The sequence below is a fragment of the Schistocerca piceifrons genome, chromosome 4, assembly GCF_021461385.2.
Source record: "Schistocerca piceifrons isolate TAMUIC-IGC-003096 chromosome 4, iqSchPice1.1, whole genome shotgun sequence".
Lineage (NCBI taxonomy): Eukaryota > Metazoa > Arthropoda > Insecta > Orthoptera > Acrididae > Schistocerca > Schistocerca piceifrons.
In genome coordinates this window covers 426,431,027-426,457,121 of record NC_060141.1, presented here as the reverse complement: position 1 = coordinate 426,457,121, position 26,095 = coordinate 426,431,027, and the positions used below count along the sequence as shown (strand labels likewise).

Here is a 26,095-nt window from a genome sequence, read left to right as displayed (position 1 = left end):
GTCAAGGATTCTGCATGGTAGTTTTTTGGATCACTTCTGCTGCCCTTCTTGTAAACATGTGTAATCTGTGCTTTCTTCCAACAACTGGGCACAGTTCTTTGTTAGAGGGTTCTATGCTGTCCTATGATTAAAAAAGAGACTTATTCAGCCAAAAATTTGCTATAGCATCTGGTAGTGACTACATCAGACCCTGGAGATTTACACTACTGGCCCTTAAAATTGCTACACCGAGAAGAAATGCCAATGGTAAACGGGTATTCATTGGACAAATATATTATACTAGAACTGACAGGTGATTACATTTTCATGCAATTTGGGTGCATAAATTCTGAGAAATCAGTACCCAGAACAACCATCTCTGGCCGTAATAACGGCCATGATACGCCTGGGCATTGAGTCAAACAGAGCGTGGATGGCATGTACAGGTACAGCTGCCCATGAAGCTTCAACTTGATACCACAGTTCATCAAGAGTAGTGACTGGCATACTGTGACGAGCCAGTTGCTCGGCCACCATTGACCAGACATTTTCAATTGGTGAGAGATCTGGAAAATGTGCTGGCTAGGGCACCAGTCAAACATTTTCTCTATCCAGAAAGGCCTGTACAGGACCCGCAACATGCGGTCATGCATTACCCTGCTGAAATGTAGGGTTTCGCAGGAATCAAATGAAGGGTAGAGCCAAGGGTTGTAACACATCTCAAATGTAACGTCCACTTTTCCAAGTGCCATCAATGTGAACAAGAGGTGACAGAGACATATAACAAATGGCACCCCATACCATCATGCCAGGTGATACGCCAGTATGGTAATGATGAATACACGCTTCCAATGTGCGTTCACCGCAAAGTCGCCAAACATGGATGCGACCATCATGATGCTCTAAACAGAACCTGGATTCATCCGAAAAAATTATGTTTTGCCATTCGTGCACCCAGGTTCGTCACTGAGTACACCATCACAGGTACTCCTCTCTGAGATGCAGTGTCAAGGGTAACTGCAGCCATGACCTCCGAGCTGATAGTCCATGCTTCTGCAAACGTCATCAAACTGTTTGTGCAGATGGTTGTTGTCTTGCAAACATCTATTGACTCAGGGATCAAGACGTGGCTGCACGATCCATTACAGCCATGCAGATAAGATGCCTTTCATCTTGACTGCTAGTGATATGAGGTCGTTGGGATCCAGCACGGTGGTCCGTATTACCCTCCTGAACTCACGGATTCCATATTTTACTAGCAGTCATTGGATCTCGACCAACGCGAAATGCTGAGTCACAGAGATAGGCACAACAAAAAGACTGTTTAGAAAATGAGTTTTCAGCCAACAAGGCCTTTGTCAGAGATACCTCTGTAGCCAAGGTTGATATCCACATGTGTGTGCTGTGGCACTCAACTCAAAGGTAAGCTGGTACAAATCCTGATGGTAGATGAAATTTCCACTGTCAGTGTTTGGCCTGCAAGGTCCCAGCAGCCAGTGACTATGGTCATCTACATCTACATCTATACTCCGCGAGCCACCTTACGGTGTGTGGCGGAGGGTACTTATTGTACCACTATCTGATCCCCCCTTCCCTGTTCCATTCACGAATTGTGCGTGGGAAGAACGACTGCTTGTAAGTCTCCGTATTTGCTCTAATTTCTCGGATCTTTTCGTTGTGATCATTACGCGAGATATATGTGGGCGGTAGTAATATGTTGCCCATCTCTTCCCGGAATGTGCTCTCTCGTAATTTCGATAATAAACCTCTCCGTATTGCGTAACGCCTTTCTTGAAGTGTCCGCCACTGGAGCTTGTTCAGCATCTCCGTAACGCTCTCGCGCTGACTAAATGTCCCCATGACGAATCGCGCTGCTTTTTGCTGGATCATGTCTATCTCTTCTATTAATCCAACCTGGTAAGGGTCCCATACTGATGAGCAATGCTCAAGAATCGGACGAACAAGCGTTTTGTAAGCTACTTCTTTTGTCGATGAGTCACATTTTCTTAGAATTCTTCCTATGAATCTCAACCTGGCGCCTGCTTTTCCCACTATTTGTTTTATGTGATCATTCCACTTCAGATCGCTCTGGATAGTAACTCCTAAGTATTTTACGGTCGTTACCGCTTCCAATGATTTACCACGTATGGCATAATCGTACTGGAATGGATTTCTGCCCCTATGTATGCGCATGTGTGTGTGAGTTGCATTTGCGTGCATGTGTGTGTGTGTGTGTGTGTGTGTGTGTGTGTGTGTGTGTGTGTGTGTGTGTGTGAGAGAGAGAGAGAGAGAGAGAGAGAGAGAGAGAGAGAGAAAGAGAGAGAGAGAGAGAGAGAGTGAGAGAGAGAGAGAGAGAGTTCTATCTCCAATGAAAGCGTTGTTATCCAAAAGCTCATTTTCTGACAGTGTTTTTGTTGTTCCTATGTGTGACTCAGCATCTCTGCATCTCATTTTCATAATATTGTCACATTATATCCAAGATTTTCCATTGTTGAACTTTTTAGTCTTATTACACATATAAAAAATAAATCTATGAACAGTTAAATATAAATGAATTATCTTTACATAACGATAAAGTCCTTTACTAAGCTTCCTGGGAACTAACTGAGATATGGATGGCTTTGAAATATAGAATAAATTGACAAGTCTTTGACAGAAATCTCCCACTGCCAAAAATGAAGAATAAAAGCACTTTTACGTCACAGGAATTGATTTTCTGAAACTGCCTTTCTTCGAAACAACAGCTCCAGTAATATTCATTAGCACTTCAAAATCAGATAGCAGCATACTAACCACCAAAGATGACTGTGTCTTTTTCTTTGTCTGCATATTTCATCAAGCATTATTAATGCAGCACCACATATCACTAATTCTTCCTCATCACTTGTCATGGTGCAGTTCTCCATGTGAGCACACCAAGTGAAATGTTTGCTGCCAGTTCAGCGTAGCAGATGCTGCAAATACGTAATATGTATAAATGTTTGTTGCTAGTGTACTGTCTCCACAAACCAAGTCGACACTTGGCACAGTGTGTGGTGGGAGTGACCACAAAGGCATTTCTTATTTAAGGCCTGGCCATCAGTCACCATGATGAGTCTCAACATGGTTGGACAGTAGATGGGGGTGTGAACAACAAACATTGTTGCCAACATGTTGCTGACTTTGGTGAAACAATGTTGGAAACAATATTGTGAAGAGAAACATGTCTTTAAACCCAGTGTAAACATGGCATAATATGCAGAAATGTTTGACACTAGTGTACTGTCCACACAAACCAAGTTGAGACTTGGCTCAGTGGCTGATCGGAACAAGCATAAAGGCATTTTCCATTTACGGTCACTCTCATCAGCCATTGTGGCAAGTATCAACTTGGTTTGTATGTACAGTAAGCAGCAATGTCAGCAATGAACATTGTTGCCAACATGTTGCTGACTTAAATGGAGCAATGTTGCAAACAATGCTATGAACAGAAACATGTTTTAAATACATTGTGAAGGTGGCTTTAATAATACTTGAAGGTTCATACAGACAAAATGAAATGCATCATTATCGTTGGTGGATGAAAACATATTATAGAAGAACTGGCAGGAGAAACTAACTGCACTTGGATATTAACTGTTGATACTCAATTTCTGGAAAATATGGTAGCACTGTTTGTTTCAAAAAACAAATTTCAGTAATGCAATTATAATCAGTCAAAGACTTGCCATTACCCTTTGATTTTTTGGCAATGAGAGATTCATTCCAGAGCCTTGGAAATTTAAGTAAGTACCATAAATGAAAAACATAATTAAATATACATATTATCGAATTTTTATTCATTTGATGTCACACAGATCATCAAAAATTAGTTTCTCAGTAGTGTCATCAGTTTTGAAATTGCTTACAAATGTGACAGTCTGCTGTCACTCAATTTTTTTCTGAAAAAATCTTAATAAAACAAACAGAAACAGAACATGAAACACCTCTTTACAGCAGATGATGATGAAATGCAGAATGTAAACATACAGTAACACTGTACACTAGTGACTTGTGGTAGCTGCCCTGAAACATTGTTTCCTTTGATCTGTACTGACACTGCTGTTCCTGTGTTTTGGAACATGTTTCCAAATGGTGTCCACAAGTAGAAGTCTGGAACATTTCTGAAGCTAAATGTGTACACAATGATCTTAAAGTGCAGCATAGAGTGGATACTTTAGAGCAGCTGGATAATTGATCTCCTGGACAAAAGGGAATATTCATCCATGGGCAAAAGTGGAAAAAGGAGATCCTATATGAAATTACAGAGTTCACGAACTCACATTTCATCATGTTGTTCAGTTCAATACTATTATAATAGTAAATACTTAAAAGTTAAGAATATTTTTGAGTCTGTGCTCCAGAAATATCTTTTAAATTCATTAAAATAATGTTTATCTGTGATTAAAAACATCAGATTGTCACAGTCTCTCTATTGTAATATAATATCAAAACCAACACCCAGACATGACAGCAAGATAAGCAGAAAATCTGATCCACATGCAATGATCTATCTGTACAAATGTCTGAGCATGCAATATATTCCCACAAATGCCATGCATTCATACAAAAATATTCTGCTGGCCGACATCTGCCAGTCAGTGAGAGAACTTTCAGCAGCAAGCAATCACCCCACTCTGAAAGTGTATTTCAGATTTAAAATTTTTAATATCGGTATCTGAACAAGCATTGAGTGTAATAATACCTAACACTTTAAAAACTGTATGTGTGTCCTGGAGATGGATTTCATGAATACGAGTCACATATGTCAGTTATGTAATATATCAATTGTGACAGACAGCATTTTAACATTTTTAGTTGTGCTTTGAAGTGCATGTATTCCAATAAAATATAGGGCTGATCAGTGAGGTAACTTTCACTTTGCTTCTAATGTGCAAATCAACCCAAGGGTACTCTTCCATTTCGACTGACTTTGAATAAGTTCTAGTGTGCAGCAAACTGAGACACACATTTTTTTTTATACATGCCCACACAGCCATTAAGGGGGTGAAACACCCTCTTGAAAAAAATATTTCTGAATGAATGTTGTTGAAATGGAAATAAATATGAAAAAACTTCAAATAAAAGTTTTATTGTTTTTAATGTACGTTACAACAGTGCAACAATATTTTTCAAAAAGTCATCTTTTTGAAACCCCTCTCTCCCACTATTTTGTTTTCCATTTTGACCATTGACTAATAGCAAAATGTGTATCATTGTTAATACAAAATTAAATTACATATGATGAAGTGGCATTCCAAAGACACATTTGTCAGAAATAAGCTAGAAATATATCTGTATCACTGTATGCATCCCAATGTATGTCTGGTTCAATGCAGTTGCCATTGTATTTTTTTGTCATTTTTTTTGTTTTCAAGTTGTAACCTGTTCAGATTTAATTAAATTTTTGTACATTATTGTTGTACCACTATTGTAAATCTGAAAAATATTGAGGAAGTGCAGCATTGTTCAGGAAAAAAAAATGCTGACTGCACTTTGATTTTGACTACATATCCAACACTCACAAAGTCAATAACACACTTAGTGAACTAGGCATCCTGGCACACAGTATTCCTCTCACACCACTTTTCCCCACTCTGTTGCCCATACGCTTCAGTAAGGTTGATTGGCTGAAGGAAAGAAAGGGGGAATTATATCTTTCTTCCTTCTACTGTCATGAAACTGCAATTGTTTTTTACCTAAATAATTCTGTGCTTCCTCATTATTGTACAGATTTACAACTGTATTACAATAACAATGTTCAAACAATTTTGAATAAAACATAATTACATCTGAACAATGAAGGAAGAAATAGAATGCTACTTACCATAAAGATGATGCATTAAGCCTTCATCAGAAAAAGGGAAACACACATCATGTATTCAAACAAGCAAGCACACCTCACAAACACATGACTGAAAACCCCGGCATCTTGGGCCAGAATGCAAATATCACCTGGGATGGAAGGAGCTGTGTGGATCGGGTGGGGTAGGTGGAGGGGAGAGAGGAGCACTGTCTGCAGAGTGTGCAGGAACTAGAACTCCAACAGGCGCAGTGTGAGGAGGTCATGGAGCAGGGAGATGGAGGAAAATGGAGTGAAATAGGAGGGGAGAGTGTAGAGATGGATGGGTGTGGTGGTAGAGCGTGCCAAACAAAGAGGGAGAGAGACGAGGATGTGGAGGAGTTGGTAGGACAGAGGGGGTGGAAACTGTTAGGTGGAGGGTGTTGGCTTGGATAGTGAAGCAGCCATTGAAATCAAGTGTATTCTGTTCAGCTGCATGTTGTGCCACAGGATGGTCTACCTTGCTCTTGGTCACAGTTTGGCAGTAGTGATTCATAGACAGCTGGTTGGTGATCATACCAATACAAAAAGCTGTGGAATGATTGCAACATAGGTGGTAAATGACATGGTTGCTTTCACAGGTGGCCTGACCTGTTATGGGATAGGATGAACCAGCTTGATGGGAGAAAAGTCCAGATCATGAAGATATCATCAATGAAACTGAACCAGACTAGGGGTTTGGCATTTCGGAAGGCTAGAAATGTCTCCTTTGGATGGCCCACAAACAGGCTGTCTTAGGAGGGTGCCATGTGTTTCCCCATGGCTGTGCTACAGATTTCTTTGTATATCTTCCCTTCAAAGGAGAAGTAGCTTTGCTTTATGATAAAGTTAGTAATGTGTACAAGGGGCGTTTGAAAAGTCCGTGCAAAAATAAAAACTACTTTTTTATTTTTTGACATTATCTCCTTTTAGACTTATACACTTTGTCCAATGCTGTTCTAATTTGTTGATCCCTTCCAAATAATAGGATTTATCCAAGTCTGCAAAACAGCTGTTAGTTGCTGCAATCACCTCCTCGTTTGAATAAAATCTTTGTCTCGCCAACCATTTCTTCAAATTGGGGAACAAATAGTAGCCTGAGGGAGCCAAGTCTGAAGAATAGGGGAGGGGAGGGGGGGGGGGAAATGAGTTGGAATTCTATTTCCAATAACTTTGTGACCACAACTGCTGAGGTGTGTGCCGGTGCAATGTCTTGATTGAAAAGCGCATTTTTGCGCTCCAATCCCCAGAGTTTATCTTGCAGCTTGGTTTTCAAACGGTCCAATAACAATGAATAATATGCACCTGTAATAGTTTTACTCTTTTCCAGATAGTTCATGAGGATTAACCCTTGAAAATCCCAAAAGACAGTCACCATAACCTTTCTGGCTGAAGGAATGGTCTTCGCCTTTTTTGGTGCAGATTCTTCCTTGGTAATCCATTGTTTAGACTATTTTTTGGTCTCATGATTATAGTAATGTATCAATGTTTCATCCACAGTGACGAAACGATGCTTAAAGTCCTGCAGATTCTTCCTGAACAGCTGCAAACCATCCTTGCAACACTTCACACAATTCCATTTTTGGTCAAGAGTGAGCAATCGCAGAACCCATCTTGCGGGTAGCTTTCTCATGTCCAAATGTTTATGCAAAATATTATATACCCATTCACTCAAGATGCCCACAGCACTAGCAATCTCATGCACCTTAATTCTTCTGTCATCCATCACCAAATCATGGATTTCATCAATGATTTCTGGAGTCATAACCTCCACAGGAATGTTCAGCATCACTTGTGCCCATATGGCCACTCTGAAAATTTTGAAACCGCTTATAAACTGTTCTAATGGAAGGTGCAGAGTCACTGCAATGTTTATCAAGCTTCTCTTTAGTCTCCTGAGGCGTTTTGCCTTTCATAAAGTAATGTTTATCACCACATGAAATTCTTTTTTGTCCATTTTTTGACAATCACTCGACTTGCTTGATTCACATGAATGCCAAACACAAAGAAATAGACCAATTTGCCTGAAACTTGGTGTGCATTCTTTCCAAAGATGCTACTAACTAAACATGATCTTGATACATGTCGGTGGTGCCATCTCTCAGACTTTGCACGGACTTTTCAAATGCCCCTCGTATGAAGATTGAGGTAGTGGGTTTTGAGTCTGAACGACGTTGGGAATGTGGGGTGTCACAGAGGTGAGGAGGGAAATGGATTCAGGGGAGAAATTCTAGGGAGGGCCCAAGCTTAAGCAGGGTGAACCTCTGGGATGGGGTCACTCCGGCAGAATTTATATGTGCAGGAGCCAGATAATTAGCAAAGCTCTTCAGCCAGGTACTCACTGTGATTCATAAAAACAGTATAGAAACCTTTATCTGCAGGTAGGATGATTAAGTCAGGACCTGTTTAGAAATTGTGTGTGACATTCTTTCTTCTGTGGGTGGTTAGGTGTGAGGAGAAGAGAATCATGGTTGGATGGTGGTATGAAATATGAGAGGCAGGGTTCAATGTTGGAATTAGTTTGGCTTTGGATGGAGGAATTGGCAGCATAGAAGTTTTTCCATTGCAGGGATCAGGAGAAGGTGAGTAATTCTTTGACAAGTCCAGCATTGTTAAATTTGGGTGTAGGGCTAAAGGTGAGGCCTTTAGATAGGACTGACACTTCTGTGGAGCAGAGGGTTTTGTTAGAGTGATCAACACAGTGTTACAAGAATGTATTGACTCTGGATCGCGCGGAGTGTTGGTAGCGAGTTTTGGGTACGTGGCAAGTTGAAAAGGTCAGTTAGGAAGTGTTTAAGTGCTGTGAGGAGTGAACAAGGAGGAACAATCTGGATAGGATAGTATAGCAGTTGGATAGTTGTGTCCTGATGTGGCAATAGGATGACAGCAGATTGGATAATATGTGGAGGTGGTGTCCAGAATGCTCCTCCAGGTGCTGGAGAGCAAGAGATTCAGCTTCAGAGATGTGATATGTGAAGTAAGGATACATGGTAACAGCATCTTGTGGAGGGAGCAGAGGCAGCTCTGGGATGCCTGTGCAATGGAGATGTGTATTTGCAGTACCAAGTTTATGAGATCCAAGGACTAGCGAAATCTGAAAATGTGAAAGTCATTGTGAAAGGAGAGGGGGGTGGTGTGGGGTGGGGGGAAGGGATCCAGAAAATGGAATTTTCATGGTTAAAATGTTTGTGGGTTTTTATAGTTTAGGCATCATTTAAGAAGTAGGATGTGAGGCTGGAATTTAGTCAGGAAAGGGTATACTTTTCTGAACTAGTGCATAAAGATGGAACAAGGGTCCATTGTGGCAGGAATGGTGTAAAGGAAACAAGAATGACATGGAAATGGGCAAAATATGTGTTGATGGTGCCTCTTATACAAGAGAAGAGACACATAAAAAATGTGTAAAGACACAAAAATACACGCAGAGATATGCACAAATACATAAAAATATGCAAAAATGCATGAAACTACGTAAAAATATGCACAAATATGTTAAAAATATACAGTAACATGGGAGATAAGTAACAGACAAAGTATAGGAGCAGTGTGTACTTGTGTGTGTGTGTGTGTGTGTGTGTGTGTGTGTGTGTGTGTGTTGCAATAAGGAAAGAAGGGTGGTGAGGGAGGGGGGGGGGGGAAGGGGGAAGGATTAGGTTGAGGATCACAAGTTTATGTGGTATGAGCAGGTTTGGGAAATAAAATGCTAAAGTACATCACGATGAGGGGTGACATGGGATCAGTAGGAATAAATATAATTATAACCTTTGGAGGAAAGGATTTGGGGCATCAGATGCAGCATAAACAGTCCATGTGGTCATGAAGCCTGTTTTGTGCACAGATGATCGTTGATACAGTGTACCTAGGAAGTAGATACAGTTTGGAAGGTGGTAAATAAACACAGGAAAGAAGAGAATGAACAGACACTGAAAAGAGTAATTATTAGAGAATAGTGACAAAGGAAAACAACACAGGGCTGTAGGATGGGAGAAAAGCCATTCGGCAAAAAGTACTTCCTATTCCAGACCTGTCACAGTTTTATCCTATCCCATCAGCTCCACAAAAGTTTCAGTCTTATTCAAAGGCCCTACACCCAAATTTAACCATGTTGGACTTGTGAAAGACTTACTCTCCTTCCCTTGATCTCTGCAATGGGAACAGTTCTTTGCTGCCAATCTCTCCAACCAAACCCAAACTAATTCCAATATTGAACCCTGCCTCTCCAACTTCATAGCACCATCCAACCAAGATCCTCCTATCCTCCCACCTAACCACCACCTGGTAACCTTCCAGGAATTCCTTACCTCCATCTTACCCTCAATATCCTTGCCCAGATCCCTTAATCATACTACCTCCAGATAAATGTTCCACCAATGTTGCTTTGAATTGCAGTGACTACCTGGCTGAAGGCCTCCACTGATTATCTTGCTCCCCCACCTATAAACTCTGCCAGAGTGACCCCATCCCAGAAATCCAACACAACCTCTGATCTTTGCTTAAGCCTTGGGATCGTGCCAGAACCTCTCCCCTGAATCCATTTCCCTCCTCACCCTAACTTGGCCCTTACTGACCACCTCCAACCAACTGCCCATAATCTATCCTCATTATCTGGACTCAGGGTGAAGACAACCTATCCCCATTTCTTCAGAGCCTCAACACCTTCCCTCCCGTCTACTTCACCTCATCTCCTTCAAACCCAGGATGCCACGTTCCTAGACAATGACGTCCATCTCTCTGGTGGCTCCATCTGCACCTCTGTCCACTACCAACAGTACCTGCATTTTGACAGCTGTCATCCCTTTTAACAACAAATAATCCCTCCCAACAAGCCTGGCCACTTGGGGATGGTGTATCTGCAGTGACAAGAACTCCCTTGCACAGTATGCTGAGTGTCTCATCAGGCGCTTTTCCCCAGACCTAATCCACAAGCCGATCTCCTGTGCTGTATCCCCTCACGCATCTAATCCTCCCACCATCCCAGCAAGCTAGTGTCCTTTTTGTCTCCCAATACCACCATGGACTGGAACAACTGAACCACACCCTGGGCTAGAACAACTGAACCACATCTTTTACTGACATGAGAAACAACCTACCCAAGATATTTCCCACCTTTTTTAAAGTGATGTTCCCTTACCCATCCAATCTCCACAGCATCCTAATCCATCCCTTTGCCACTCCCAATCCCAACCCCTTGCCACAAGCATCAATACACTGTGGAAGACCAGGACACAAGACCTGTCTAATCCATGTACCCAGCACTTCCTATTCCAGTCCTGTCACAGGTTTATCCTACCCTATAAGGATCTGAGCCTCTGGTGAAAGCAGCCACATCAATTACCAGCTCTGTTTCTAAATTCCACAGCTTTTTATATTGGTATGACCATCAACTAGCTATTCCACCAAGATATACTGCCACTGCCAAACTGTGGCCAAGAGCAAAGTAGACCACCCTGTGGCACAAGATGCAACTGAAAATGATATGCTTCATTTCAATGGCTGCTTCTCTACTTGAGCCATCGGGATCCTCCCCTCCACTAATGGCTTTTTGAACTGCGCAGGTGGGAGTTATCCTTACAATGCATTCTCCATTCCCATAATATCCTGGCCTCATGTCTACCCACTCTTCCCTATCACCTCCTCCCCATTCTCGTCTCCTGCCCTCTACCAATGCACTCACCCATATTTCCCTGCTCCTCTCCTTTTTCACTCCATTCCCCCTCACCCCCCTCTCCCTGCTCCACAACCTCCTGATGCTGCACCTATTGGCATTCTCATTCCTACACGCTCTGCCCAACAGCACGCTCATACACCCCCCCCCTCCCCCCATCAACTTGTACACTGATAACCCTTCCCTTCCCTTTCCCTGCCCCTCCAGTTTTATGATTCCACCCCATGTGATAGTTGCATTTGGGCCCGAGCTGCCAGAGTTGGCGATTATGTATGCATGAGGTGTGCTTGCTTGTGTAAATGAATAGTGTGTGTTTCCCTTTTTCTGATGAAGGCTGTGGCTAAAAGCTTAGGTATAAGTGTCTTTTAATTGTGTCTGTCTGCAGCTTAATGTACCATCTTCATCGTAAGTAGCAATCTGTCTTTTCCCACATTGCTGATATTCCTACAAGGGGTTTTGATAATTAAATTGAAAAGATTATAACTCAAAAAAGACTAAATATAAAAATAAAACACAAATAAAACATAGCAGCCTGAGACTGTGGTCATATGTGTGTGTGTGTGTGTGTGTGTGTGTGTGTGTGTGTGTGTGTGTGCTGTCTTTGACGAAAGCATCCCCTTTATATGCTGTGGTACTGCTTTCTATCCTGTTGTGTTGGATAGTATGCCTCTGTTTGCCACAGTTGCATGCTGGTGAGGGCAGCAGTTCTCATTTAAAAAGTTATTCTGTAAGTCTTTTGTATCCTCTCCTCAGTTGGTTAAGAGTTGACCATATCTTACAGCATTGATCAAACTGTCTCAGTATAACAAGGCAATAACTGACATGTTACTGGGGTGTTTTGGAGCCATTTCTTCTGCCAGGAATTAATAATGTTAACTCCAGTGAGATTCTCTGCAAGTGCAAGACAACTATATTTTGAATGAAGTCTGTTGATTCTGAAACCAGGGATGGCAGATTGGATGGTAGTTCAGGATTTGGTAGATTCTTGTTTTATGCTCTGATTAGGGCTCCCTTACTTTGCAGGTTTGGAGATGATATGGCCCAGGACAGGCAGCCATATGGTGGGAGCAAACCTAATTATTTCCAAGATGATATGCATCATATTATTAAGTAGTAAATTAATATTGTTTACATGAAATCAATAATAAAGCCCATGGAGGCCCGGGAAAAGAATAGGCCACCGGTATGTTCTGCCAGTCGTACAAGGTAACAAAAAGAACAAACCACTAATAGGGCTAACCCCCTTTTTAGTGTGATTAGTTGGTTCAGGACAGAACTAATGATGCCTCGGGCAAGTGCTGTCATGGTCAGGGATGATGCTTGAACCCTATGCCCGTCCACAATGGTAACGACACTGCTAGCCACACAGAAAATGATTTAAATCCAAATAGAGGTGTTTTGGAGGATATCCTTCCTGCAGCGACTCTAGAAGGAAAACAAAGACAGAGGATGAGATGATCAGATGCAGTTAACTGACACCTCATGTTCTGTTATTACCAAGCAACGAACTTAGGAACCAACACAACTGGATGCAGATCGCAAGTATACACAACATTTATTACCAGATACCCAGAAAATTTTTAACAGAATGACTAGCAGATCAGGTCCATGTAATAATAAAAAATAACAGGATACCCCACTCAGAATTAGAAAACATCAAACAATAAGTACAACAAATACTGGAACAAAATAATATGCAACCAGAAGAAGAAGAAAATACAGTAATGGACTCAAACATCCCATAGCAAAAAAACAAAGAACAACACACATCAACTAAACAATCAGAGGAAAACAAAATCTTAAGACAGCCACCAGAACAAGCACAAATAGAACACGAAGTGACACACTTGTTAGATATAGAAGAAAAATTTCAGCTGACATATATAGAATACAAAGACACAAATACAGACATTAGACCATTCTTGCATAGACCACCAAATAACCCACAAGTCGAAACAACAATAACAATTATCAACACAATCATACTCAACAAAATAAACAAAAATACAACTATGGAAGAGTTACAACTACTGGTTTATATAGGAGCACTCACTACACTAAATGTACACACTAGGCAGAGATCAGAACCAACCAACACACAGAAGAAACCCACAAACCCGCATGGCAACACAGGCTACAGATCAGAATAGGAAAACTGAGAAAAGACTTCGGACAGCTAACACAATTTATAAGAAATGAAATATCAGACAAAAAACGAAAAAGGTTAGGTAAAATCTCACAACAAGAGGCGATGGAGCAATTAGATGAAAAGAAGCAGAAATTACAAGCATTGGCCAAACGACTTAGAAGATACAAAAAAAGTGAAAATAGAAGGAAACAAAACCAAACATTCAACACAAACCAAAAGAAATTTTACCAGACAATAGATAACACACACAATAAAATAGACAATCCACCAAACATTACAGACATGGAACACTTCTGGAGCAACATATGGTCAAACCCGGTACAACATAACAGCCACGCACAGTGGATACAAGCAGAAACAGACACATACAAGATATACCATAAATGCCGAAAGTGATAATTTTGCAACATGAAGTCACCCAAGCAATTAATTCTACACACAATTGGAAAGCCCCTGGAGAAGATAAAATAGCAAATATCTGGCTAAAGATGTTCACCTCAACACATTCTTCCCTCTTTCCTGATGAGGCAACAGTTTGTTGCGAAAGCTTGAATTTTGTGTGTATGTTTGTGTGTCTATCGACCTGCCAGCGCTTTCGTTCAGTAAGTCACCTTATCTTTGTTTTTATATATAATTTTTCCCACATGGAATGTTTCCCTCTATTATATTAAATTATTTAACAGTTACATTGCAGACCAATACACAGTCCCTGTTACACTTACACAAGGAATAACTTATCTGAAACCTAAAGATCAAGCAGACACAGCAAACCAAGCAAAATATCGCCCCATAACATGCCCACCAACAATATACAAAATATTAAGTTCAGTCATTATACAGAAATTAATGACACATACAACACAGAACAAAATTATAAATGAAGAACAGAAAGACTGCTGCAAAGGAGTATGGGGATGTAAAGAGCAACTGGTAATAGATGCAGAGGTGGCATATCAAGCTAAAACTAAACAAAGGTCCCTACACTACGCATACATTGATTACCAAAAAGCTTTTGATAGTGTACCCCACTCATGGTTACTACAAATATTGGAAATATACAAAGTAGATCCTAAATTGATACAGTTCCTAAACATAGTAATGAAAAATTGGAAAACCACACTTAATATCCAAACAAATTCAAATAATATCACATAACAGCCAATACAGATTAAGTGTGGAATATACCAAGGAGACTCATTAAGTCCTTTCTGGTTCTGCCTTGCTCTGAACCCACTATCCAACATGCTAAATAATACAAATTATGGATATAATATTACTGGAACATACCAACACAAAATCACACATTTGCTATACATGGATGATCTAAAACTACTGGCAGCAACAAATCAACAACTCAACCAATTACTAAAGCTAACAGAAGTATTCAGCAATGATATAAATACGGCTTTTGGAACAGACAAATGTAAGAAAAATAGCATAGTCAAGGGAAAACACAGTAAACAAGAAGATTACATACTGGATAATCACAGAGACTGCATAGAAGCGATGGAAAAAACAGATGCCTATAAATATCTAGGATAAAGACAAAAAATAGGAATAGATAATACAAACATTAAAGAAGAACTAAACGAAAAATATAGACAAAGACTAACAAAAATACTGAAAACAGAATTGACAGCAAGAAACAAGACAAAAGCTATAAATACTTATGCTATACCAATATTGACCTACTCATGTGGAGAAGTGAAATGGAGTAACACAGACCTAGAAGCACTCAATACACTTACACGATCACAATGCCACAAATATAGAATACATCACATACATTCAGCAACAGAAAGATTCACATTAAGCAGAAAGGAAGGAGGAAGGGGATTTATCGACATAAAAAACCTACATTATGGACAGGTAGACAATTTAAGAAAATTCTTTATAGAACGAGCAGAAACTAGCAAAATACACAAAGCAATCACTCATATAATTACATTGGCTCCACCACTGCAATTTCATAACCATAACCACTACTACAACCCTTTGGATCACATAACATCAACAGATACAAAGAAAGTAAATTGGAAAAAGAAAACACTACATGGCAAGCACCCGTCTTATCTAACACAGCCACACATCGGGTCAAGACGCATCCAACACATGGCTAAGAAAAGGCAATATATACAGTGAGACAGAAGGATTCATTATTGCAATACAGGATCAAACAATAAACACCAGATATTACAGCAAGCATATTATTAAAGATCCCAATACCACAACAGATAAATGCAGACTTTGCAAACAACAAATAGAAACAGTAGATCACATCACAAGCGGATGTACAATACTAGGAAATACAGAATACACCAGAGAACATGACAATGTAGCAAAAATAATACATCAACAACTTGCCATACAACTTAAACTAATAAAACAACATGTTGCAACATACAAGTATGCACCACAAAATGTACTGGAGAATGATGAATACAAATTATACTGGAACAGAACCATTATAACAGATAAAACAACACCACATAACAAACCTGACATCATACTCACCAATAAAAAGAAGAAATTAACACAACTAATTGAAATATCCATACCCAATACAAAAAATATACAGAAGATAACAGGAGAAAAAATTGAAAAATACATCCAACTGGCTGAAGAAGTCAAGGACATGTGGCATCAGGAAAAAGTTGACATTATACCAATTATACTATTAATTACAGGAGTCAAGTCATACCACACAATATCCACCAGTACATCAATGCAATACAGCTACATCCAAATGTATATATACAACTACAGAAACCTGTAATTATTGATACATGTTCAATTACCCGAAAGTTCCTAAATGCAATGTAACATATACTGTACAGTTAAAAGGAAGTCACGCTTGATCAAGGTCTGCATCACTTTCCATTTTTAACCAAACATAATGTCTGAGAAAGGAAAGATAATAATAATAATAATAATAATAATAGTAATAATAATAATAATTATTATTATTATTAAATTTTGTGCATGTTATGTTAGTACATTTTGTATAGTAATTTAAGTAAAGTGTCAACGTAACTTACAGAATGGTTTTGTTAATCCAGCTTTACAAAGTAGTCACTTTATGTGTATTTCTTTCAATTAGATAAAATGGAAGACTTGGCCATGATAATTTTTTGTTTTGTTTTGAACTGTATGTTGTTAATGGTAATTGATCCAGGGTTGGTGAATGAGTAGTGTGCTGCTTCATTTTCAACAGTTAAGAAATTGACAGTTAAAATCAAAAATATTTGTAATTCTCTTGAAAATATTCCAAACAAAATGTGTCCCAGAACTGAAACAGGTAGAAACATTTTGAAAATGTGCAATATGGTACTGGATGTCAAAATTAAATGTTTTTGAAATAACTGTTGCTGTAGGGATAGCAGATGAGGAAGAATGGTAATTTCACATGAAGAATGAAACATGAGAAAGCTTTGTGCAAGATGTTTTTCAAATTTCTTGAATACTGATCACAGGCAAAAGCAAAAAGTAATTTCTCAACAATGGTGGGACCTTTGGAAAAGTAACTTTACTGATTTTCTCAGTTAATCTGTTATTAGGAATTAGATGATAGTTCAACATCTCATGCCGCAAACAAATGAGCTTTCGAATAAGAGGATGAACATGCACCAAAAATGATGAAATTAACTTCATTTGGCAAAAACTTTACAGTCATTGTCTTCTGGTATGCAAAAGAGATCCTTGTTAAACTGTACAGCAATAAGTGGTGAAATATATACAAGTCTTGTGTATGTGGATGATAAAATATGTGATAAGTATTTTAGAAGGCAAAAGAAACATAGTTTATTTGTGAAATGGATGTGCCTACCCTAAAAGGTGTTTTGGCAATGAAAAAATAAAGTAAATTACCAGACTCTACTTGTACAGATACATAAAGAAATTATGGCTGTAAAACATTTTGAGCCCAATGAAGAGGTCTTGGCAGTAATTTGTATTTCAGACATTCCATAATCACACTTCAGAGCTGGATTCTACAAATTAAGAAATGTGTTGCACAAAGTCCATTGACTTGAGAGGGCACTACATGAAAATAAATATGTTTTTCACCTGAAAGATGCAGTCTTTCATTTCTGTGCTGAGAATCCTCCCCCATCTCCTGCCCCTATTCTCCCACCCACCCATCTGTCCTGAAGCATAAGTATGCTATAGGTTTTTCTGTCCAGATAAGAGTATATAACTCTTATAGTTTATTGGCACAACTAAGAACCAGTGTAACAGAAATTGTTAATAGTACTTTACAGTTTCTGAGTCAACTATCATAGCTCAGGGGTAAATCTTGTTGAACAAGTTATATACTTGGACCAGATATATAGCTACATAGCATGTTTACTGACAAGAGTCTGCTTTTGCAGGTCGTAACTTCAGTTTGTCCAGCAAATGGGAGACCTATAGCTGAAGTTCAGCAAGGAAACATAAAGGACTACAATGAGTGTGTACTTGAAGCTGAGAACGCCTGGCAAATATGGGCTGATTTACCAGCACCCAAACGTGGAGAAATTGTACGGCAGATGGGAGATGCTCTAAGAGAAAAGCTGATACCGCTAGGAAAATTAGTATCACTTGAAATGGGTAAATACAATCGCAGATTGTGTCTCAGTACAAATTATACTCTTCAAATTTGTCTTTGTAATACTTTTGTGACTTGCATCTATGCATGATAAAAATTGAACATAAATGAGTACACAAATGCCTTTTTGTGAAACTTTTTGAAATCTGAAGACTAGAAAAAGTTTTGACAGGAAAGGTGAGTATTGGAAATACCGAAAAATAAAATAAAGAAGATAGTGTACTATTATCTGACAAAAGATGCTTCACATTATACACTCATTAGCTGGGTTTCAGAGATTGCACTAAAGAAAAAAGTGAAACAAGTGTAGAAACTCATTAACAGAGAGAAGCATCTCTCAAAACTACTTAGGTTGTATTGCAAACAATGCTCTTTCACTAAATATATTCTGCTGTTCTCTGCTTGTAAAAGGCTACAAATAAACATTTCATATAAGTATAAGTAAAGCTCCTGCTTTGATATCATGTGTTATTTCTCCAGTTATACTATTGCTGCCTACCTACCACTGTTTGATAAACATGTAGCTAGGTGCAAATTGACTGTCAAATGCTAAAAGGTATCTGTATAATATTGAAATGAAGGCTTATTCGAAGTGAGCATCATTACTTGTCATGCTACAAACAAGAATTTTCGACCCACAGATCCAGATAAATATGTACCTTATAAAACACTTTGTGAGAGATAGGACTTCCCATGGTACACAGTCTTAGTAAAGAAACTTCTAAAGAAACAATACCTATTGCACAATGGATGAAGCCTTTAATGATTACCATAACAGGTTCTTATGGAAAGATGGTTCAAAGAACCACTGTGAAATGAATGACAGAGGGTATGTAGCATGGTACCACAAGTTAGGGCTTCTTCTCATCGTAAAAGGCACTCCTCAAGTTAAGAGGTCTGTGGGCATTGAGACTGGACAACGGGTGATGGCTGAGCTCCTGCTGAGTGAGTGTTTCAGTACTATGCCTAAATACGGCACACAAACAGTAGCTTCTGAAATACATTCCATTAATGTGTTTGTGTTATCTTCCACGAAAATTATATTCTGCTGCAGAATATTATCTTCCCTGAAGCTCGAAGCCCAGGACTCCCTTAGCACAAATGGCATGCAGCCAGGAAGGTGGTACATGTACAGTCTGGGAGACGGCATTCAGGTGCACACCCAGCAAGTAGAAGATGGCAGCTTGCAGTCGGTCAGCTAGACCCCTCACCAGAGGAATGCCCCCTAGGTCTGCATCTTCCATCAGTCTTTAATGTGACCTACAAGGAGTGACAGCCCATAGCAACAAAGTCTGCCCATATCAGGCACGCTGCAGTTTTGTAGTTGAAGTCTTCCGACAGGCAGCATGCAGCACATCATGGTTTGCCAACAGCACTAACCTGTAACTAGCGAAACTGTCATTCCATTAGGATCAGTAATTTGGACAGAATGAACAAGTATACTGAGAGTATTCAGTCCTAAACAGGAGTATTTAAAGCCAGATATCACATCACTGTAGCAAGTTATGTGGCCATTTGATCTCATTTAAGTGGAGATGTCAGCAATCCTGTTCACTCCGTGGTGTCTCAAGTACAAACAGTTTTTCCTACCTCTCAGTTTATCATCAGTACTAGTATGCCTTGGAGTGGAGGAGATTGAATGTTGCATGTTATTTCTTCATATTGCGGAGTTTGCAGAATGCCGTTCTGGGTACCATCATACTGAATTGCTTGCGCTCCTTGCTATATTTCTGCTTGCTGTATAGTAATGAGGTATGAGTGTTGCCCTGCTTTGCAGTACTGGCACTCTCCACATTCTGTAGATTATGGTTATGACATAAAATCTGAGTTGCACTTCGTTCTTTTACCATCTGTGTCAAATAATAGCTCTGAAAATTTATTAGTGCACTTGGAACGCCGTTATAATCACATACTGAATGCATTCTTGGAACCTTGTAAGTAGGCTTTCTGTCTTCAAGCATATCTTACAATTCAGGTCACTCAACATTTCTGGGCTGTTCTCCCATGAGTCAAACAAACCTGTAATGATTTGTGCCATCCTTATTTGTGTACATTCAGTGTCCCCATTAGCCCTATTTGGTATGAGTCCTGCACATTTGAGAAATGTTGTAAGATATGATGCATAATTGATTTCTAAGTAGTCTGCTTTATAGACTAACTACATATTTGCAGTATCCTTCCAATGAATCAAAGTCTGCCACCTATCTTAACCAAAAATTGGGTGTATGTGATGATTCCATTTCATGTATTTACAAATTGTTACTCTCATATGGAAAGGATAAATTGCTAGTCACCAAGAAGAGGAAGTGTTGAGTCACATATGGGCACAATGGAGAAGAACGCTACAAATATTTCAGCTTTCAGACAAAGTCCTCCTTCAGAAATAGAAAGTACACACACAAACAATGGCAAGTCCAGGATGAAATAACAAAAATATTATCAGAGGGATAGACTGGTATGCACCTTATAGAGAAGATGTTGAGTCTCAGATAGGCACAATGAAACAACTGCTATACATTTAAGCTTTTGGCCAAAAATCCTTCTTCTTCTGCAATAGAAAACACACACACATTCACACAAGACACATGACTACTGTCTATTGCTGTCATGGCTGGACAGTCAAGCTACAGAGGGCAGGACAGTAGTCAATCTGTGTGAGTTGTGCTTGCATGAGTGTGTGTATCTTTTCCACTTCAGAAGAAGACCTTGTGGCCAAAATCTTAAACATTTAGCAGTCTTTTCATCATGCCTGTCTGCAGCTCAACATCTCTTCTATATGGTGGAAAAACACACATACAAACATTCACACAGCAACTCACTCACACACGGCCACGGTCTCCAGGCATCTGACTGCATCTGTTGTGAGTAGCAATCTAGCTGGGATTAGTTGTGGGAATAAGGAAGAGGCATGGGGTGCATGGGGTGGGAGGGAGGAGGGATAGCATGTTATGGGTGGGTGAAGGTGCTAGATCTGCCTGTGAGAGTGCGCAGAGACTTGTGGGGATATGGTAGGACTGCTAGGTGTAAAACGGGTTGGGTAGGATGGGATGGAATGATTGGGGGGTGGGGGTGAAGGGGCAGACAGAAAAGTAGAGGAGAGAAATAGGAAAGAGGAAAACACAATGCAGGTGTACTGGTGGGATAGAAGGCATGTGTAGTACTGGAGTGGGAGAAGAACGCTACAAATATTTCAGCTTTCAGACAAAGTCCTCCTTCAGAAATAGAAAGTACACACACAAACAATGGCAAGTCCAGGATAAAATAACAAAAATATTATCAGAGGGATAGACTGGTATGCACCTTATAGAGAAGATGTTGAGTCTCAGATAGGCACAATGAAACAACTGCTATACATTTAAGCTTTTGGCCAAAAATCCTTCTTCTTCTGCAATAGAAAACACACACACATTCACACAAGACACATGACTACTGTCTATTGCTGTCATGGCTGGACAGTCAAGCTACAGAGGGCAGGACAGTAGTCAATCTGTGTGAGTTGTGCTTGCATGAGTGTGTGTATCTTTTCCACTTCAGAAGAAGACCTTGTGGCCAAAATCTTAAACATTTAGCAGTCTTTTCATCATGCCTGTCTGCAGCTCAACATCTCTTCTATATGGTGGAAAAACACACATACAAACATTCACACAGCAACTCACTCATACATGGCCACGGTCTCCAGGCATCTGACTGCATCTGTTGTGAGTAGCAATCTAGCTGGGATTAGTTGTGGGAATAAGGAAGAGGCATGGGGTGCATGGGGTGGGAGGGAGGAGGGATAGCATGTTATGGGTGGGTGAAGGTGCTAGATCTGCCTGTGAGAGTGCGCAGAGACTTGTGGGGATATGGTAGGACTGCTAGGTGTAAAACGGGCTGGGTAGGATGGGATGGAATGATTGGGGGGTGGGGGTGAAGGGGCAGACAGAAAAGTAGAGGAGAGAAATAGGAAAGAGGAAAACACAATGCAGGTGTACTGGTGGGATAGAAGGCATGTGTAGTACTGGAGTGGGAGCAAGGAAGGGAATAGATATGTGGAGTATAGGAACTTGCAAAGGTTGAGTCAGGGGCATCATGGGAATGAAGAATATGTTGTAGGGAGAGCTCCCACCTGCACAATTTAGAAAACTGATGTTGATGGGGAGGAATACATAGGGCACAGGCTGCGAAGCAGTCATTAAAGTAAGGCACATTGTGTGGTGAGGGATGAGAAGACAGATAGACTCAGGGGAGAGGTTATGGGGAGGTCCTAAGGATTTAAGGAGATCCTGCTGTATTTCTGGAATCGGGTTATTATGGTAGGGCTTGTAGGTGGATGTATCTGATAACTGGTGAAGTCCATCTGCTTGATAATTCCTGCAGTTCATAACCAGATTGGTGGAGACTTTGTCAGCAGGTAGGTTTATAAGGTTGGGATTAGTTTTTAAGTGGTGGATTGCTGTTCTTTCTGTGGATTTGAGGTTTGTTTTCATGTTGAGGGATTTGGGTAAAGATGGTGTGGTGAAGTGCAAGGTTAGGAAATTATGGAAAATTAGCAGAAGGTGTTTTGGGAGCTATGTGGCTGAGTCATGTTTGGATGGAGAAATAAGCTGTCAGACACACTTCACTATTGGTTTTAGATTGAGTCTGACTGGTAGGGTTAGTGCTGAGAAATAGTGAAAAATTGTTTCCACTGTGAGAACTGGGAGAAGGAGAGAAGTTCATTTATAAGCTCAACATGAATGAATTTGGAAGTGAGACAAAAGATATGATTGATACTTCTGTGGGACTGAGACTTTTGGAGCACAGGTTCATGCCTGTGTTGTGGATCTCTTTAGGTTTTGTGTTCTGTAGGCAGCAGGAAGGAGTTTCTGAGAGGTGAGGTAAATGCAGAAGGTCTGCAAGGCAAGTTTTAGCAGCTTTGAGGAGACTCACATTGTCCAATTTTGGGTCCACTCCTATTTCTTATATACACTCCTGGAAATGGAAAAAAGAACACATTGACACCGGTGTGTCAGACCCACCATACTTGCTCCTGACACTGCGAGAGGGCTGTACAAGCAATGATCACATGCACGGCACAGCGGACACACCAGGAACCGCGGTGTTGGCCGTCTAATGGCGCTAGCTGCGCAGCATTTGTGCACCGCCGCCGTCAGTGTCAGACAGTTTGCCGTGGCATACGGAGCTCCATCGCAGTCTTTAACACTGGTAGCATGCCGCGACAGCGTGGACGTGAACCGTATGTGCAGTTGACGGACTTTGAGCGAGGGCGTATAGTGGGCATGCGGGAGGCCGGGTGGACGTACCGCCAAATTGCTCAACACGTGGGGCGTGAGGTCTCCACAGTACATCGATGTTGTCGCCAGTGGTCGGCGGAAGGTGCACGTGCCCGTCGACCTGGGACCGGACCGCAGCGATGCACGGATGCACGCCAAGACCGTAGGATCCTACGCAGTGCCGTAGGGGACAGCACCACCACTTCCCAGCAAATTAGGGACACTGTTGCTCCTGGGGTATCGGCGAGGACCATTCGCAACCGTCTCCATGAAGCTGGGCTACGGTGCCGCACACCGTTAGGCCGTCTTCCGCTCACGCCCCAACATCGTGCAGCCCGCCTCCAGTGGTGTCGCGACAGGCGTGAATGGAGGGACGAATGGAGACGTGTCGTCTTCAGCGATGAGAGTCGCTTCTGCCTTGGTGCCAATGATGGTCGTATGCGTGTTTGGCGCCGTGCAGGTGAGCGCCACAATCAGGACTGCATACGACCGAGGCACACGGGGCCAACACCCGGCATCATGGTGTGGGGAGCGATCTCCTACACTGGCCGTACACCACTGGTGATCGTCGAGGGGACACTGAAAAGTGCACGGTACATCCAAACCGTCATCGAACCCATCGTTCTACCATTCCTAGACCGGCAAGGGAACTTGCTGTTCCAACAGGACAATGCACGTCCGCATGTATCCCGTGCCACCCAACGTGCTCTAGAAGGTGTAAGTCAACTACCCTGGCCAGCAAGATCTCCGGATCTGTCCCTCATTGAGCATGTTTGGGACTGGATGAAGCGTTGTCTCACGCGGTCTGCACGTCCAGCACGAACGCTGGTCCAACTGAGGCGCCAGGTGGAAATGGCATGGCAAGCCGTTCCACAGGACTACATCCAGCATCTCTACGATCGTCTCCATGGGAGAATAGCAGCCTGCATTGCTGTGAAAGGTGGATATACACTGTACTAGTGCCGACATTGTGCATGCTCTGTTGCCTGTGTCTATGTGCCTGTGGTTCTGTCAGTGTGATCATGTAATGTATCTGACCCCAGGAATGTGTCAATAAAGTTTCCCCTTCCTGGGACAATGAATTCATGGTGTTCTTATTTCAATTTCCAGGAGTGTATGTGAATGACCTACCAGTGAACGTTCAACAAACAGAATTGATACTCTTTGCAGACAAAACTACCTCTAAAGTTTGAGAAAACAGATTATATTCAATACTGTATAACAGAGCTATACGAGCAATTGATATAGCACATGAACAGGAGTAAGTAAATAGGGTTGAATGCTCCAAATTTGTGGGTGTACATCTTGATGAAAACTTGAACTGGAAGAAGCATATTACTGAGCTTTTCAAACAATAAGTTCAGCTGCTTTTCCAGTTGATATAATTGCTAGTCTTGGAAACAAATGAATTAACCTCCTGACATATTATGCATATTTATGCTCTGTAATTTCTCATGGAATAATTTTATGGGGTAACTCAACTGTTAGAAGCCCAACGGCCTTGCCACAGTGGTAACATTGGTTCCCATCAGACCATCGAAGTTAAGCACTGTTGGGCTTCGCTAGTGCTTGGACGGGTGACCACTTGGGTCTGATGAATGCTGTTGGCAAGCAGGGTGCACTCAGCCCTTGTGAGGCCAAATGAGGAACTACTTGACTGAGAAGTAGTGGCTCTGGTCATGAAAACTGAGAACAGCTGGAAGAGTGGTGTGCCTGATCACATGCCCCTCCATATTCGCTTCCAGTGGTGCACATCAGCTGAAGATGACATGGTGATCAGTCAGTACCACTGGGTCTTCTGAGGCCTGTTTTGATGGAGTTTTTACTGTTAAAAAGAAAGGACAAATTACACAAAAGTGAGCAGTAATAATACTGTAGGGTGGTCACTGACAGTCCTCTTGCAGGTGCCTCTTCAAGGAGGTGGGCCATTCATATGGACTACCACAATACACATAGTCATCAATGAAATTCATGATAAATTATACTTCACAGTTTGAGAAGAATAGTGATTTCCATAGCTACAACACTGACCTTTATTACCAATTATTAAATCTGTCTGTGGCTCAGAAAGGATTTCAATATCCAGCAACAAACATTTTTTGTCATTTGCCCAATACTATAAAGTGTCTGACAGGTAGCAATGCTAGTTTTAAATCTAACCTAAATTATTTAACTCCTGCTATCCCAAGGATGGATTTTTATCTAAAACCTAGTAGCAGAACAAAGAAGAATAAAAAGAAAAAAACTCCCTAGTTTTTAAGTTTAGTGTCATGAGCAGGACTAAAAAAAAATAATGGCTTCATCGGTATTAACGCTAATCATCTATACATACCCAGTAAAACTGACTTACTCCACATATTTTTCATAAAAGAGTGGTTCAAATTATCTATGAGACATGAAACTAACTACTACTTCTTGCAGTGATGATGGATAGTGGTAGTCCAAGGTGGATGTAGGAGGTGAATGGATTGGAAAGTTTTTGATGTGGCATTGAGCATGTTCTAGTTCCTGGAGGTCAAGAGATGGGAGATGGAATGCAGGAACTTGGGGTTGCTATTCAGGAGAATTTTATGGATGGAGAGGAGATACTACAAAGAGGTTTGGGCACAATTCATATTATTTTGCA

At 40.8% G+C, this 26,095-nt stretch overlaps 1 protein-coding gene across 1 annotated transcript in view; it reads left to right on the top strand.

Moving 5' to 3' along the window:
* LOC124795363 (alpha-aminoadipic semialdehyde dehydrogenase-like) overlaps positions 1 to 26,095 on the top strand; it is a 128,532-nt gene that overhangs the window by 3,700 nt on the left and 98,737 nt on the right. Inside the window, exon 2 of the mRNA XM_047259365.1 lies at positions 18,003 to 18,219. Within this exon, the coding sequence (XP_047115321.1) occupies positions 18,003 to 18,219 (217 nt within the window). The remainder of the gene's footprint in view (positions 1 to 18,002; positions 18,220 to 26,095) is intronic.